Source organism: Pristiophorus japonicus, chromosome 14 (assembly GCF_044704955.1).
Source record: "Pristiophorus japonicus isolate sPriJap1 chromosome 14, sPriJap1.hap1, whole genome shotgun sequence".
In the NCBI taxonomy this organism is placed as follows: Eukaryota; Metazoa; Chordata; class Chondrichthyes; family Pristiophoridae; genus Pristiophorus; species Pristiophorus japonicus.
In genome coordinates, this window is record NC_091990.1 from 162938326 (window position 1) to 162953427 (window position 15102).

Below are 15102 nucleotides of genomic sequence, written 5' to 3' on the forward strand. Positions count from 1 at the left end.
ACGATCTACATCAATGACTTGGATGAGGGGACTGAGTAATATATCCAAGTTTGCTGATACAAGGCTAGATGGGAAAGTATGCAATGAGGGGGATGCAAAGGGATATAGACTATGTTAAGTGACTGGGTAAGAAGCTGGCAGATGAAGTATAATGTGGGCAAGTGTGAAATTATCCACTTTGATAGGGAGAATGGAATAGCAGAATATATTTTCAATGGTGAGAGACTAGTAAATGTTGGTATTGACGGATTTGGAGGTCATTGTACAAGAGTCAAATAAAGTTAAAATGCTAGCAATTAGGAAGGCAAATGGTACGTTAGCCTTTATTGCAAGGGATTGGAGTATAAAATTAAGACAGTCTTGCAACTATATAGGGCTTTGGTGAGACCACACCTGGAGTACAGTGTAAAGTTTTTGTCCCCTTACCTAAGGAAGAATATATTTTGGAGGGGGTGCAGCATAATGAATACTTTGCGTCTGTTTTCACGAGAGGGACGATGCAGACACTACTATTGAAGTATGAAATATTAGATGAAATAAACATCGAGGGAGGAGGTATTAAGGGGTTTAGCAGCTTTGAAAGTGGATAAATCCCCAGGCTCGGATGAAATGTATCCCAGACTGTTAAGTGAAGCAAAAGAGAAAATCGCAGAGGCTTTGTGGCGATTATTTTCCAATCCTCTCTGGCTTCAGGTATGTTGCTGGAGGACTGCTAATGTGGTACCTTTGTTTAAGAAGGGAGAAAGGGATAGACTGAGTAATTACAGGCCAGTCAACCTAAACTCAGTGGTGGGAAAATTATTGGAAAAATTCCTGAAGGACAGGATAAATCTTCACTTAGAAAGACACAGATTAATCAGGGGCAGTCAGCACGGATTTAAGGGAAGGTTGTGTCTGACTAACTTGATTGAATTTTTCGAGGGGGTAACCATGAAGGTCAATGAAGGCAAAGCGTATGATGTAGTGTATATGGATTTTAGCAAAGCTTTTGATAAGGTCCCACGTGGCAGACTGGTCATAAAAGTAAAAGCCCATGGAATCCAGGGCAAAGTGGCAAGTTGGATCCAAAATTGGCTGAGGCAGGAAGCAAAGGGTAATGGTTGATGGGTGTCTTGGGACTGGAAGGATGTTTTCAGTGGGGTTCCGCAGGGCTCAGTATTAGGTAACTTGCTTTTTGTGATATACATCAATGATCTAGACTTGAATATAGGGGATATAGAAACATAGAAAATAGGTGCAAGAGTAGACCATTCGGCCCTTCGAGCCTGCACCACCATTCAATATGATCATGGCTGATCATGCACTTCAGTACCCCATTCTTGCTTTCTCTCCATACCCTTTGATCCCTTTAGCCGTAAGGGCCACATCTATGATTAAGAAGTTTGCAGATGATACTAAAATTGGCTGTGTGGTTGATAATGAAGAAAGCTGCAGACTGCAGGAAGATATCAATCAACTGGTCAGGTGGGCAGAACAGTGGCAAATGGAATTTAATCCAGAGAAGTGAGGTAATGCATTTTGGAAGGGCTAACAAGGAAAGGGAATACAAATTAAATGGTAGGATGCTGAAGTGTAAAGGAACAAAGGGACCTTGGAGTGCAGGTCCACAGATCCCTGAAGGTAGCAGGCCAGGTAGAAAAGGTGGCTAAGAAGGCATATGGAATGCTTGCCTTTATTAGCCGAGGCATAGAATACAAGAGCAGGGGGTGGTTATGCTTGAACTGTATAAAACACTGGTTAGGCCACAGCTGGAGTACTGCGTACAGTTCTGGTCACAGCATTAGGACGTGATTGCACTGGAGAGGGTACAAGAGGAGATTTATGAGGGTGTTGCCGGGAGTGGAGAATCTAAGCTATGAGGACAGATTAGATAGGCTGGATTTGTTTTCATTGGAACAGAGGAGGCTGAGGGGAGACCTCATTGAGGTGTATAAAATTATGAGGGGCCTAGATATAGTGGATAGAAAGGGCTTATTTCCCTTAGCAGAGGGGTCAACAACCAGGGGGCATAAATTTAAAGTAATTGGTAGAAGGTTTAGAGGGGATTTGAGGGGAAATGTCTTCACGCAGAGGGTTGTGGGGGTCTAGAACTCTCTGCCTGAAAGGGTGGTAGAGGCAGAAACCCTCACCACGTTTAAAAAGTACTTGGACGTGCTCCTGAAGTGCTGTAACCTGCAGGGTTACGGACCTGGAGCTGGAAAATGGGATTAGGCTGGATAGCATCTTGGCCAGCATGGATACGATGGGCCGAAATTACCTCCTTCCATGCTGTAAATGTCTATGATTCTAGGCATTTGACAAGGTGCCACATAACAGGTTACTGCACGAAAAAAGTTCACTGGGTTAGGGGTAATATATTAGCATGGATAGAGGATTGGCTAACTAACAGAAAACAGAGTCGGAATAAATGGTTCATTTTCTGGTTGGCAACCAGTAACTAGTGGGGTGCCACAGGGATCAGTGCTGGGACCCCAACTATTTACGATCTATGTTAACGACTTGGAAGAAGGGACCAAGTGTAATGTAGCCAAGTTTGCTGACGATACAAAGATGGGAGGAAAAGCAATTTGTGAGGAGGACACACAAAATCTGCAAAAGGATAGACAGGCTAAGTGAGTGGGCAAAAATTTGGCAGATGGAGTATAATGTTGGAAAGTGTGAGGTCATGCACTTTGGCAGAAAAAAAATCAAAGAGCAAGTTATCATTTAAATGGCAAGATTGCAAAGTACCACAGTACAGTGGGATTTGGTGGTACTTGTGCATGAAACGCAAAAGGATAGTATGCAGGTACAGCAAGCGATCAGGAAGGCCAATGGTATCTTGGCCTTTATTGCAAAGGGGATGGAGTATAAAAGCAGCGAAGTCTTGCTACGGCTATATAAGGTATTGGTGAGGCCACACCTGGAATACTGCGTGCAGCTTTGGTTTCCATATTTACGAAAGGATATACTTGCTTTGGAGGCAGTTCAGAGAAGGTTCACTAGGTTGATTCCGGGGATGAGGGGGTTGACTTATGAGGAAAGGTTGAGTAGGTTGGGCCTCTACTCATTGGAATTCAGAAGAATGAGAGGTGACCTTATCGAAACATATAAGATTATGAGGGGGCTTGACGACAAGGTGGATGCAGAGAGGATGTTTCCACTGATGGGGGAGACTAGAACTAGGAGGCATAATCTTAGAATAAGGGGCCGCCCATTTAAAACAGAGACGAGGAAAAATTTCTTCGGAGTTGTAAGTCTGTGGAATTCACTGTCTGAGAGCTGTGGAAGTTGGGACATTGAATAAATTTAAGACCGAAATAGACAGTTTCTTAAAAGATATGGGGATAAAGGGTTATGGGGAGCGGGCTGGGAAATGGAGCTGAGTCCCATGATCAGATCAGCTATGATCTTATTGAATGGCAGAGCAGGCTCGAGGGGCCGTATGGCCTATTCTTGTTCCTATTTACGTTATGATTGATTCACTAGTTTGATTTCTGGTAGGAGAGGGCTGTTTTGAGTGATTGAGTTGACTGGGCCTATATTCTCTGAAGTTTCGAAGAATGAGTGTAATCTCATTGGAACATATAAAATTCTTACAGGGCTTGATGGGGTAGATGCTGAGAGAATGTTTCCCCTGGCTGGGGTGTCTAGGGAATATAGGGACCAAGTTTCCACATGATTTGCGCCTGATTTTTAGGAGCAACTGGTGGAGAACGGACTATCTTAGAAATCGCAATTCTCCACATTTTTTTTTCTGCATTTCTAGTCAGTTAGAACAGTTCTACTTTGGAACAGAATTTTTTCTTCAAAAGGGGGCGTGTCCGGCCACTGACGCCTGATTTGAAAGTTTCCGCCGTGAAAACGTACTCCAAACTAAAGTAGAATGGAGCAAGTGAAGATTTTTGTAGAACTGAAAAAACCTGTTCTACACATTAAAAAATCAGGCGCAGGTTACAAATTAGGCATCCAGAACGAGGGGGGGGGGGAGGGAACTCATTAAATTCGACAATAAATCCTTATTTATACTTCTACAAATATTATACAAATAAATCCAACCTGAATAAACATTTATAAGCAAAGAAAAGATTAAATAAACCATCTTCCTACCTGTGTGAAAGTGCTTCAGCCAGGGAGAATTCTGCAGCCGTTCGTGCCGCTGAGCGAGAGGGGGGGGAAGGAGACAGCTGTTTGTTGCCGCGGAGGGGAGGGAGGGGAAGGAGATAGTGAGAAGGGTAGCCTCAGTGCTGATGGCAATGTGATTTTATTTAAAAATGTTCAAAAATTAAACAGCTACAAAGAACTACAAAAATGGCCGAGTGCCAATGTTTTTTTTCACACTGAGCATGCGCAAACGCTCCAACGCGCACGTGCAGCGTTGCCGGCAGGAAAAAAACTAATTTAAATAGTACCCGCCCCCTCCCACTTACAAAATCGGCGCGAGTGTAGGCTCCGCCCCCCTGGGCGCCGCGCCAAACAGACAAGGAGCTGCATAGCGCTCGAGAATAGTGCGTTCTTTTTCTGGCGCCGTTTTAGGCGCGAAAAACGGGCGCCCAGCTCGGAGGGGCGCCCGTTTTTTTATCCTGTGGAAACTTGGGCCCATAGTCTCAGGATAAGGAGTCAGCCATTTAGGATTGAGATGAGAAATTTCTTCACTCTTGAGGGTTGTGAATCTTTGGAATTCTCTATTCCAGAGGGCCGTGGATGCACAGTCAATCGATTTTTGCAAATCGAGAGATATGGAGATAGAGCGGGAAAGTGGAGTCAATGTAGAAGTTCAGCCATGATATGGAATGTCGCAGGAGACTCGAAGGGCCATATGGCCTCCTCCTGCTCCTATTTATATTAAGAAAAGTACTGCTATCCTGGACAGCTCGACTGAAACTGTGTCTTTCCTCCAGACTCTGCTCTCACTTCTTTGATTTGGAGCAATCGTATTGAAGCTGCTGTAGGTAAACTAACAGCTGGGCATGTGGCTGTGAAGTAGGGAATAGACCATTAGTTAGGTTTGCATTTGGGTGTGCATCTGTGCTGTAAGGAATGGAGTAGCAGAGCTGTGCATGTGGTTGCACTCTGGAATGGAATGATGCTAGTGTGCAGCCACACTGTAGGGAATGGAAGGATAGCACTGTTCTGCTTAAGGGAGTGGAAGATTAACACTGAGAATGTGGCCATATTGTAGTTGTTTGCATTTTGTACAAAGGTATTGAGTTGATATTTCATCAAATCACACCGCTCAGAATGAGGCCATTCAGCCCATTGTGCTTGTTGGTTAATCAATTAGGCCTACTTTCTGCTCTTTTCCCATAGCCTTGCAAAGTTTCCCTTTTCAAGTATATATCCAATTTTCTGTTGAAAGTTACTGTTTGATCTGCTTCATCATCATAGGCAGTTCTACAGAATCGTGGAAGACTTGCTTCCACTTTTAAAGTGAGTCCTTAGGTGGCTGAACAGTCCAATATGAGAACCACAGTCCCTGTCACAGGTGGGACAGATAGTCGTTGAGGGAAGGGGAGAGTGGGACTGGTTTGCAGCACGCTCTTTCCTCTGCCTGCGCTTGATTTCTGCATGCTCTCAGCGATGAGATTCGAGGTGCTCAGCACCCTCCCGGATGCACTTCCTCCACTTAAGGCAGTTTTTGTCCAGGGAATTCCAGGTATCGGTGGGGATGTTGCACTTTTTCAGGGAGGCTTTGTCCACCTTTGACTCATTTACTGTGAAGGGGTTCCGAGTAGAGCGCTTGCTTTGGGAGTCTCGTGTCTGGCATGCAAACGATGTGGCCTGCCCAGCGGAGCTGATCAAGTGTGGTCATTGCTTCAATGCTGCGGATGTTGGCCTGGTCAAGGACGCTAATGTTGGTGCATCTGTCCTCCCAGGGGATTTGTAGGATCTTGCGGAGGCATTTCTCCAGTATCTTGAGGTGTCTACTGTACATGGTCCATGTCTCTGAGCTATATAGGAGGGCGGCTATTACTACAGCCCTGTAGACCATGAGCTTGGTGGCAGATTTGAGGGCCTGGTCTTCGAAAACACTTTTCCTCAGGTGGCTGAAGGCTGCACTGGAGGCGGTGTTGAATCTCATCGTTAATGTCTGCTCTTGTTAAGAGGCTCCCGAGGTATGGGAAATGGTCCACGTTGTCCAAGGCCGCGCCGTGGATCTTGATAACTGGGGGGCAGTACTGTGTGGCGAGGACAGACTGGTGGAGGACCTTTGTCTTACAGATGTTTAGCGTGCTTTCATACGCCTCAGTAAATACGTCAACTATGTCCTGGAGTTAGAAAGTAACATAAGAACATAAGAATTAGGAACAGGAGTAGGCCATCTAGCCCCTTGAGCCTGCTCCACCATTCAACAAGATCATGGCTGATCTGGCCGTGGACTCAGCTCCACTTGCCCGCCCGCTCCCCATAACCCTTAATTCCCTTATTGGTTAAAAATCTATCTATCTGTGATTTGAATACATTCAATGAGCTAGCCTCAACTGCTTCCTTGGGCAGAGAATTCCACAGATTCACAACCCTCTGGGAGAAGAAATTCCTTCTCAACTCGGTTTTAAATTGGCTCCCCCGTATTGTGAGACTGTGCCCCCTAGTTCTAGTCTCCCCGACCAGTGGAAACAACCTCTCTGCCACCATCTTGTCTATCCCTTTCATTATTTTGAATGTTTCTATAAGATCACCCCTCATCCTTCTGAACTCGAATGAGTAAAGACCCAGTCTATTCAATCTATCATCATAAGGTAACCCCCTCATCTCCGGAATCAGCCCAGTGAATCATGTCTGCACCCCCTCCAAAGCTAGTATATCCTTCCTTAAGTAAGGTGACCAAAACTGCACACAGTACTCCAGGTGTGGCCTCACCAAATACCCTGTACAGTTGCAGCAGGACCTCCCTGCTTTTGTACTCCATCCCTCTCACAATGAAGGCCAACATTCCATTCGCCTTACTGATTACCTGCTGCACCTGCAAACTAACTTTTTGGGATTCATGCACAAGGACCCCCAGGTCCCTCTGCACCGCAGCATGTTGTAATTTCTCCCCATTCAAATAATATTCCCTTGTCCTGTTTTTTTTTCCCCAAGGTGGATGACCTCACATTTTCCGACATTGTATTCCATCTGCCAAACCTTAGCCCATTCGCTTAACCTATCTAAATCTCTTTGCAGCCTCTCTGGGTCCTCTACACAACCCGCTTTCCCACTAATCTTTATGTCATCTGCAAATTTTGTCACACTACACTCTGTCCCCTCTTCCAGGTCATCTATGTATATTGTAAACAGTTGTGGTCCCAGCACCGATCCCTGTGGCACACCACTAACCACCGATTTCCAGCCCATCAGGCAGTGCATTTCTGTTAGAAACATGCGAGCAACGACAGACAGGTAAAGACCATCAAGCCTGTCCCCCACAATCCCGATACCTTGTGTATCACAATATATACACTCCATCCCACCCAAAACCATGTGATCTGGGAGTGGCAAAAATAATATTTTTTTTAAACCCAGGCCAATTTGGAGGTGCGTGGGAGGAATCTGGGAAGTTCCTCTCCGACCCTGATCCTGGCAATCAAAACTAGTCCAGGAGATCACTCTGGCCTTAAATTCCCTGCAGAACCTGCCTTGAAGGAATTCAGTGAGTTCCACACACAACGGCAGCTTGTTTCGGAGGTCTATTATTCTCTGGGAAAAGAACCACCTCCTGACATCTAACCTAGTTCTAGCCCTATACAATATAAATTTGTGACCCCCCTGGTCCTTCCTAACCTATTTAATTGAAATAAACTGTCAGCTGGAACACAGTCTATTCCCTTCATTATCTTATAAACTTCAATCATATCCCCCCCCCGGCCCCCAGTCTATGCTGCTCTAAGGTATAGGAGTCCCAACTCTTTTAGCCGACTTTGAGCCTCAATATCACCCACCATGTGAGGAGGCCAAAACTTGACACAGTATTCCAAGTGCGGCCTGACTAAGGTCTTGTACAAGGACAGAACAGTACGCCTCATCTTATACTCAATTGTCCTATGCGCACACCCCAACATCCTATTTGCTCTATCGCTGCACGGCATTGCTCCAAGTACCTTTAAGGATGTATGCTCTAGAATGCCCAAATCTCTTTCTATCTCCACCATCTTTAATGCCTTTCCCCAGCAGGTGGATGAATGTTGAGCATTTGCCCTGCACACTTGCATAACACTGCACTTATCTAACTTGTACATCATTTTCTAGTGTTGAGCCCAATCTCTCAACACATGAAGATCTGCCTGAAGCAGACCAGCATCTTCTACAGTTCTAACACTCGCACAGATCTTGGTATCATCTGCAAATTATACCCCCAACTCCAAAATCCAGATCATTAATAAAAATAGTAAAAAGCAACGGTCCCAACATTGATCCCTGCGGAACATCACTGGTGACCGGTCTCCAAACAGATCCAAATCCATCTATAACTGCTTTTTGCCTGTCCTGCCAGCCAGTTCTGAATCCAATTCAATATATTTCCATTAATACCAGAGACTCTGATCTTATAGAGAAGCCTTTTATGCAGTACCTTGTCAAAAGTTTTTTGGAAATCTAAGTAGACAATGTCTACTGGGCATCCCTCATCCACCAACTTTGTAACTTTTTCAAAAATATAAAATTAGATTTGTGATGCATGACCTCTTGTTTTTTGTAATGAAGCCATGATGCATGTGCTTAATGTCCCTCCCTATCCAAGTATTCATATATTACATCCCTTATGATTCCTTCAAGCATCTTGCCTATTGCTGTTAAACTGATGGGCCTATAGTTACCCGGGTCTGCCTTGTCACCTTTTATTTTTTTTAAATAGGACTACATTAGCTGCCTTGCAATCTGTAGAAACCATTCCAGAGTGCAGTGAGCTATTAAACATACAGGCCAGGGACTCTCGTACCACATGTCCCATCTCTCGGAGCACCCTTGGGTGGATATCATCTGGCCCGGCTGCTCTATCTATTTTCAAGTTCTTAATTCTTTCTAAAATAATATGTTTATCGATGTTAATGTTACTAACAAAACTAGTATTAAATTCTAATATTCGAGCATCATCTTCAATTAATGCAATGTACTCATTTAATATTTCCGCCATACCTAGTGAGGCCTTTGAACCCCCTTCAGTGGGCCCAACACAGTTGACAATGTGTTAAACATGTCAAATTTAACCAAGTGCTGGCTAATTCAATTTTTTCTCACAAATAGAAGTGATCAAAATAAACTGATAGCCTACTCGTGTTTTGAAAATGGTATTTTGAAAGCCTAGTGATTGGAATGCTCCACCCAAACAGGCACCTATTGCACAGACCCCACAGTTCCACAGAGCAATGCATTTTCATTGAAAGAAATTCCATTATGATTCATGTTTTTTCCTCCTTCCAGATCATTAATTTAATCTTAAAGGAGCAAATCTGTGCTTGATGTGATGGCTTTTGAGTTGTAATATCTCTGTAGCTGTTCATCATTTGGTATTAGTGAGGAAAGATGCAGCTTTTGCTCCTCCAAAGGCCGTTTGAATTATTGGGCAGTGATGGAGCAAAGCAGATAGTAGAGACTCGACTTGTTTGTGACAAGCTCAAAATGCATTTATTTTAGAAGCAAAAGATCCTAACCAAATATTTCAGTATCATGAATGATTGATTAATCTGGATGTTGTATAGCGCTGCATTATCAACAAACATTCTGTGGTCTAGGTGAAAACCCAGATATAGCTGTTTCAATCACTCTAAATGGCAGCGTCTGAGTAGAGAAGTAGTCATTATTTATGGTGTGTTTTATGCGTTACAATGCTGTGATCAACTGCCACTTCCACTTGAAATCTGAAATTTTCTCTTTACAGGATGATGATGATGTTGAGGAGGAGGGGGATGAAGATGATGATGCTGAGATTGATCCTAAAGTGAGTTTCTATTAGATAGTTTGAACTTAATTAGCAACCAACTTTAGATTAAAATAAAGTAGCAAACAGCAGGTGTTGAAAATCTGAAACTGAAAATGCTGGAAATACTCAGTCGGTAAGTCCGATGATTAATGCTGACTTGGGCTGCTGCCTGTTTCTAGCATTTTCTGTTTTGGTTCTGGTTTTATTCTTTGCTCCTTTCTGTTCTGTATATAATCCCTACATTTCACATTGTTATTTAAATTTCTGGTGCATTGAGTAATGAAACATGTTTCAAAAGCCGTTGAATTTCAATGTTACTATAAAAACCCAAGCACCGAGTTAAATTGCTCTGTTTATTGTCTGTCTGCTTTGTAAATCATATTTCTAATTGTTTTATTTTCAGAGTTGCCATTTAACACATAGGTTTCACTTCCTTATTCCCACATTAAATTGTTGCTCTAGATGGCTGGATCCAATCTGAAGCTTTGTCATTTTCATTCTAATCCTTTTAGCAACTTCTGGATGGTTCCAGGTTCATTAATGAAACTTAATGACTTCAAGATTTGGCAAGCAGACAGTGCCAGAAGCAAACTGTCTGAAAAGCAACATACAGATTTAGTCAAATACGTGCCGATTTGTTTAGGTACTACCAGCTTGTATAAAATACAATTGAAAGCACAAATTATTTTCTGAATTCAAATGTTATAAATGGATTGTGATCTAATTCAAAAGTAGAGCATGTTAACCATGTTTTCCTGGGAAGCTTCATGTATAACTCTGGTCAAGTTACCCTATTACTGGCCGGTTCAAGGCAGAAGGACAGCCAGCCATCAGCTGGAGTCGAGCAATCATTTTCTGATTTTTTTTTTTCTGTTCTTGGGATGTGGGTGACATTGGCAAGGCAGGCTTACTTGCCCATCCCCTAGTTGCTCTCAGGGCATTGAGTCAATCAGTGTTGGGTTGGAATCATAGGCCAGACCAGGTAGAAGACATTAGTGAATCAGTGGTTTTTATCATTCTAAAACAAAAGCAGCTTTCATGGTCATTTTCTGTTGCTATCTCTCTAATTAACAGATTTAATTAATTTAGTTTCACAGCTTGCTGTGGTTGGATTTGACCTGGGTTATTGATCCACTGCCATAATCACTATAATACAGAGCATATTCTGTAGTTTGTGTAAAATTATTGGAATGTTTCCCTGGTATGTGCTGAGCTGAGCATTAGCTAGCATGCTGAAATATATTGCACTTTAATTTTAATAACTATCACCATAATTCACTTGCGGGGCTTGAAGGTTTGGAGCTTTGCGATTCTCTTTCCTCCACACCTTTCTGGCTAGTCCTTGTGTGCTGCTGTAGTATCTCTTCGCAAATCCACGATTAAAATGAAGTAAATAACCCCATCTTATGATAGGTAAACCATTGTCCCTTTGGTACGTAATAGATTTTTTTCTTTTGGATTTATTGCTCTGGGCTGCTTCTGAAACAATTACTCATTCCTCAACTTCAACATATAAATGAACAATAATGGTACATGACCTAGAAGAGCTAAGTGCTACAAAGCAGCTTTGAAATAAATGGTTCCCTATCTCACTGCCTATGATGATTGTTGGTGCAGTCTTCAAATTCAGTCACTGTCTGTAATAATTTCTTATTGTCTAGAATGTTTCAGTACCTTTTTGAGGACTATCAGTCTAATGATCCTTTTCCTTAAAGCTTTTATAACAGTTTATTGGACAAAACTATATGATCCTTTCAAAAGTAAAGTCTGACCATGACATTGAAATAATGACATCAAAAATTGGAAGTATGTAATGTTGGATGTATTTATATATCCCATTGTATATAGTCAGTCCCTAACCTAAAGCACCCTATTGTCTGTAATTTCCTAACCTAAATCACTAATGAGAATCAAAGATCTAATAGCAACTCTCTTGGTACAGGAGTTAAAATCCTGAATAAATGCCTTGAATTATATTGTCCTATTTATGTTGCTTCCTCGTGCTCTTAAATGAACTATTATAGTTGTGCAAAATTCAGGTTTCTTAGTGAAGCAGGACCTGCTGATTGCAGGAGTAGTGCCGTATTGATGAGAGGCGAAGGTTCAGCTGCTTCACTTCTAAAATGACTAAATCAGGAAATTTACATTGTTAAATTTACCACAAGTATTTCTCAGGAAATTAATTTTTTCTCCTGTGCTGACTGATTCAACTTGTGCAAAGTAAATGGAGTTATTTCCCAGTTTGTAGTAAGTGCCGGAACGGCCTCAACCCCAGAGCATTCACGTGCTGCAAAGGTGCCTTTTGAAGCACATATTCAGAAATAAGTCAATTCTGCAACATGAGAAGAAATAGTAATTTCACTTTCCTGAATCTGAATTTAAAAGTGGTGATCTAGTGGAGCAGAATGTGTGAAATAAGAAAGCAGTGACTTTTGGAAGTAAAATTGAAGGCATTGATGTAGAATGCTAAACCTTTAAAGAGAAACATTACCTTTCAGAATTTGAGTATAAAGTATCTCATTTCTTTGGCTAAAGTTAGATTTGTCAGATTTGTTTTAGAATCTAATTTAAATGATGCACCTCTTGTCCCATTTCCAGCTAATTTTTTTTATCCTGATGCCATGAGCATAACTCCACTGTTAATCCATCTAATTGTTAATGTTCCTTGCTCTAACTGCTAACCATCTTTATTCATTACATCAAAATGTAGCAAAGCATGCTCCAGATGAGTTGACGAGGTTAAGAGTTGACGAGGTTAAAAGTTCCCTGCTACATACAGATGCTAATGTGAGAATGCATTAAAATGATGTTTGTACCATGAGCAATGCCTAACTGAACCTTGCTGATTTCTGAAGTGTGTCTTGTTTTCCCCCTCCATATGGTTCAGTTCCTTTGCAATTGCTTTAATCTTCCCTTGGCCATTTATCCAGATGGAGATTTTATGCGGCCTTTACATGTTTCTTTACATGGGGCCCACTTGGCTTCTTAACAAGGCAAATTTATTATAATACTTCATATCTGGGTGGGCGCAAGTTCAATTTATTTTGTCCACTTGGTAGCTTTTAATCATCAGTGTTCTCCAGCCACAAGGAATGTCCAGGGCAGGGTATGTTTATAATACTTGTCCTCTTTCTGGAGCAGGTAATGCTAGAAGCAAGGGATATCATTAATAGGCACATAACTATATAGTTGCTCTATGGCATTAAATAATTCTCTCCATATTTAGTTCTCTATAATCCTAATTTGTAGCTCTACAAACTTCTCATAATCTGTGTGTGGCAAGTTAGTTGGCACAGCAGATACCTTGAGGTAGAATCGTAACTAACGTGAAGAAGCAGACAGAGTAAGAGAAATCCCTGGATGATGCTTCTGCTGTCCACTCATCTGTAATTAGTTTCTCCTTTAGAGATTTTTAAGCTTCTCCTTAAGATGTCTATTAATAATGACCAGTTATTTTTCCTCTTTGAAATTCCGTATAATGTTAGTCTCATTTCCATCTATCTAACAGTCAACAGATGTGGCTTGTGTCTTATAAGGAAATAAAGATCTACATTTAAACTACAGTTCAGTTACATAACCAGAGTTTTATCTTTGAAGCTATGGTCATGCTAACAACTAGTGGAAATGAATGACGTGGCATGCAGTCACACAGCTATCCCTTCCTAATACGCTACATTGAATTGACAGTGCTGTTATACAACCGTCCCTTCCTGAAACATTCTGCACCCAGTGTAGTTGTGTGGACATTTCTCCGAAAACTTTCTTCGCTTATGGCATCTAGAGTTGGACCGCTTCTTTTCGCTGAAACGCTGTACTGACAGCATTCAGTTCTTCTTTGTGCACACTGTACAGGCATAAATGGGATTTACAGTCTACTCTTAATTAAAAGTAATTTTGAATTATTTAATTCCTTTGAGCACATAATTCACATTCTAGTGTTATTTACATTGGATAATTAGATTTTTTTTTAAACAGTCATTTTGCATTATCTGGGTGCAATGGAGCTCTCACCATGCAATTTAGAAAATAGCTTGTGCAAAACAGTAATGTTTACTTCAGTGTTATTCTACATAACTGTATCTGGAATTGTACTAGTGTAGCTACTCCAGAAATGACATCACTATCGTAGCTGTTACAGTATTTGGAAACTGCTTTTCATCATCATATGTTGCTGACTAAAGAAACTACGAAGTATTTTCTTAACAGTTGAGCTATTACAATTCATTAATCATAAGTTAGTATGGGTATGTTACAATATCGTACACTGTATGATCAAGCATTTGTGACCGGTTTGCATTATTAAAGCAAATACTAAAATGTATTTAAAGTATTTTACTTTTAGGGCCAAGTTCTAATTAGCTGGGGGAACACCAAGTGTGGCTCTGCTCCAAACATTCAATGATAACAATTAATAGAATATTTTATAGTACAAGAAAAAATAATTATCATAGCCCTAGTGATCACTGTTGTTGGTATCCAATCTGATCGGGCCTGAATTAGCACTGTGACTGTCCCCAGCGTACCTTCAACATTGCTGTGCTATTCAGGGGCATTACCAGGCAGATATGGATACCCTTTAGAGTTTACCTAGCCCTTATTATTTAATTTCAGTGACATTGATATTGACCTATTTTGTTCTGAATTTTCCCCTGCTTAGGTATAATTCATATCTCAGTAAAACAATTGTACGTTTCTAGGTAAGGGAATTTTCTGCCTTATTTCTATAGTCACCTTTTACTTAACCTTGCTCTTTATCTTTAGTTACAATTGAACTCGCATTAAGACTGAACCAATTTGATTTTTTTTACATTTTATTTAGAATTTCAATTTTTGTCTTTCTAGCATTTGAAGTCTTTCTGGTTTGAATTATCTCTGTTAATGTATTATGTAACTAGGCTTCATAGTTCAGTCTGTTCATTGCCATTCTACAGAAGTGCTTTATGAAAGCTCCCTAACAAGGTTTAAATCATCATCTTTTTGAAATATAATAAAATTACATTTATTTCATAAGCTAAAGCTAAAAATGAATATTATACAGTCCAGTTAATGCCTAAAAGGTTAAATACTTAAAGCTATGCAGAAAGGCTGCTATAAACCCCTATGAAGGGTTAATGTTGAAGTGAAATGCATTCAAATTGGTGTTAATTGTCTTGATGAAATTACCTTTCTAAAATAGAATTTAAAAAAAATCAAATTGGTTTAGTATGAAGACCTGAGGTGGAAAC

The 15102-nt window shown here is 41.1% G+C and overlaps 1 protein-coding gene across 5 annotated transcripts in view; it reads left to right on the top strand.

The window, feature by feature from the left end:
• Positions 1 to 15102, top strand: part of nap1l4b (nucleosome assembly protein 1-like 4b) — a 136533-nt gene that overhangs the window by 115172 nt on the left and 6259 nt on the right. For 3 of the 5 annotated variants that reach the window (XM_070899753.1, XM_070899757.1, XM_070899754.1), the window contains exon 14: positions 9836 to 9895. In XM_070899753.1, coding sequence (XP_070755854.1) covers positions 9836 to 9895 — 60 coding nt within the window. Of the gene's footprint in view, positions 1 to 9835; positions 9896 to 10389; positions 10521 to 14534; positions 14575 to 15102 lie in introns of those variants that run through there. The other 2 variants (XM_070899756.1, XM_070899755.1) reach the window with 2 other exon arrangements.